General features: G+C 32.2%; 1 protein-coding gene across 1 annotated transcript; it reads left to right on the forward strand.

The window, feature by feature from the left end:
* Window positions 1–708: 708 nt before the first annotated feature.
* Window positions 709–1,418, forward strand: LOC122580825. The gene has a single exon (XM_043752982.1). The coding sequence runs from the start codon at window positions 792–794 to the stop codon at window positions 1,245–1,247; it is 456 nt and encodes a 151-aa protein (XP_043608917.1). The 5' UTR covers window positions 709–791; the 3' UTR covers window positions 1,248–1,418.
* The last annotated feature ends 223 nt before the right edge of the window (window positions 1,419–1,641 follow it).

Consider the following 1,641-nt stretch of genomic DNA (forward strand, 5'->3'; position numbering starts at 1 on the left):
AATTAATCTTACTAATAAGACAACAAGGCTCTTGAGTTCGATTTTTAAAGATGACAAGCTTGAAGGTTTTACTCTCCAAATATCTGTAACGGATCATGGTCAATATCTCGATGTTTAGGATGCGCACAAGACTTTACTATTACACGATTAGTTTCTTAGAGTCATATGATGACAAATGTTAAAAAAATAAAAATAATATATAACGTACGTAATTTTTCTCTTTTTATTCTTTCATGATATTATGTCACATCAATTTATGGATCACTTTATATTATAACTTTTTCTTTTTTGAAAAGTGCAACATCTTTTTCATAAATTAACATTGGTAATGATTAATCTCATAAGTTATTAGCCTAAAAATCCTCCCAATTAATAGGATTGTAACATATGAAAAATCAGGGGGGTGAGATTAGAAAAGAGAATCAACGTTATCCACATGTCACCATCTAAAGCTATTAGAAGGATTTTTAGGCTAATTTTTTAGGTGGATACAATCATTTTCCTTAACAAACTGCTTAGTGCAAAATGTACGATCCAAGAAATTTGCAAAACTACGGCCGAGATATCTTCATGATTTCACTCCACCTCCCACCTCATTATTTTAACACTTCATCTCCACGCCCAATATTATTATTTGTACGGTCTCTTCTCTATATAAATACTTCCCAATCACTTCAACATATTACATATTTCAAAACCTCTCAAAACATAACCATTCATCATTTGATCATAAAACTTAAAGTAGGCACACTTTTGGATTATTTGTCATACGAAAAACAAAACCAAACGTTATGGGAAATAGTCTAAGATGTTGTCTATCATGTCTAATTCCTTGTGGAGCACTAGATTTGATTAGAATTGTTCATTTAAATGGACATGTTGAAGAGATCACACGACACATTACCGCGGGCGAGGTTCTAAGCAAGTATCCAAATTATGTACTAAGCAAACCTTCGTCACAAGGTGTCACAAGGCGCATTCTTATTTTATCGAGTAATTCCGAGCTCAAGAGAGGTAGTATTTATTTTTTGATCCCGGCTTCTTCTGTTCCCGAGAACAAAAGAAAACCAAGGAATAAGGAAAATTTGGAAAAGGTTGTGAAGATCAAGACGGTAACGGGTGATCAAGTATGTGTATCTAGTCGTGTCGTGGCAGAGAAGAAGCTGGTCAGGCGTAAGAGAGTTCGTCGGAGTGTTGATGGTGGAGATTGGCGACCTCATCTTGAAAGCATCTTTGAAGAACAATAGTTGTTTGAAAATTAATTATTGATTCTTTTGTTTTCTTGTGGATAGGTAGATTCAAGAGTTTTGTTCGCATTTGGGAATATACACCTTTGTTTATGGTTTTTTATAAACAAAGTAATATATCAACGCACATATAACTTTTATTTTGTTAAATATACATCAAGTTATCGATCATCTTTTTGATCAATTTTTCTGGTTATTTAAATGGTCAAAACATGTTTCCACACACATCTAAACAAGACTAGTTAATTTATATTTGAAATTAGCTTATAGACTTCAAGTCTAATTGTTTATATGTATAAATTATTAAATGTTGAAGATAAAATGTAATGAAGCAATTTTTAAGCAAGACAAGAAAAGGTACTCGTAGATTCTATTATTAGCTATTCTTGGTTGT

This window comes from Erigeron canadensis, chromosome 9 (assembly GCF_010389155.1).
Source record: "Erigeron canadensis isolate Cc75 chromosome 9, C_canadensis_v1, whole genome shotgun sequence".
In the NCBI taxonomy this organism is placed as follows: Eukaryota; Viridiplantae; Streptophyta; class Magnoliopsida; order Asterales; family Asteraceae; genus Erigeron; species Erigeron canadensis.

Coding starts and splice junctions, on each gene's coding strand:
- LOC122580825 (XM_043752982.1), top strand. CDS start 792: ATGGGAAATAGTCTAAGATGTTGTCTATCATGTCTAATTCCTTGTGGA.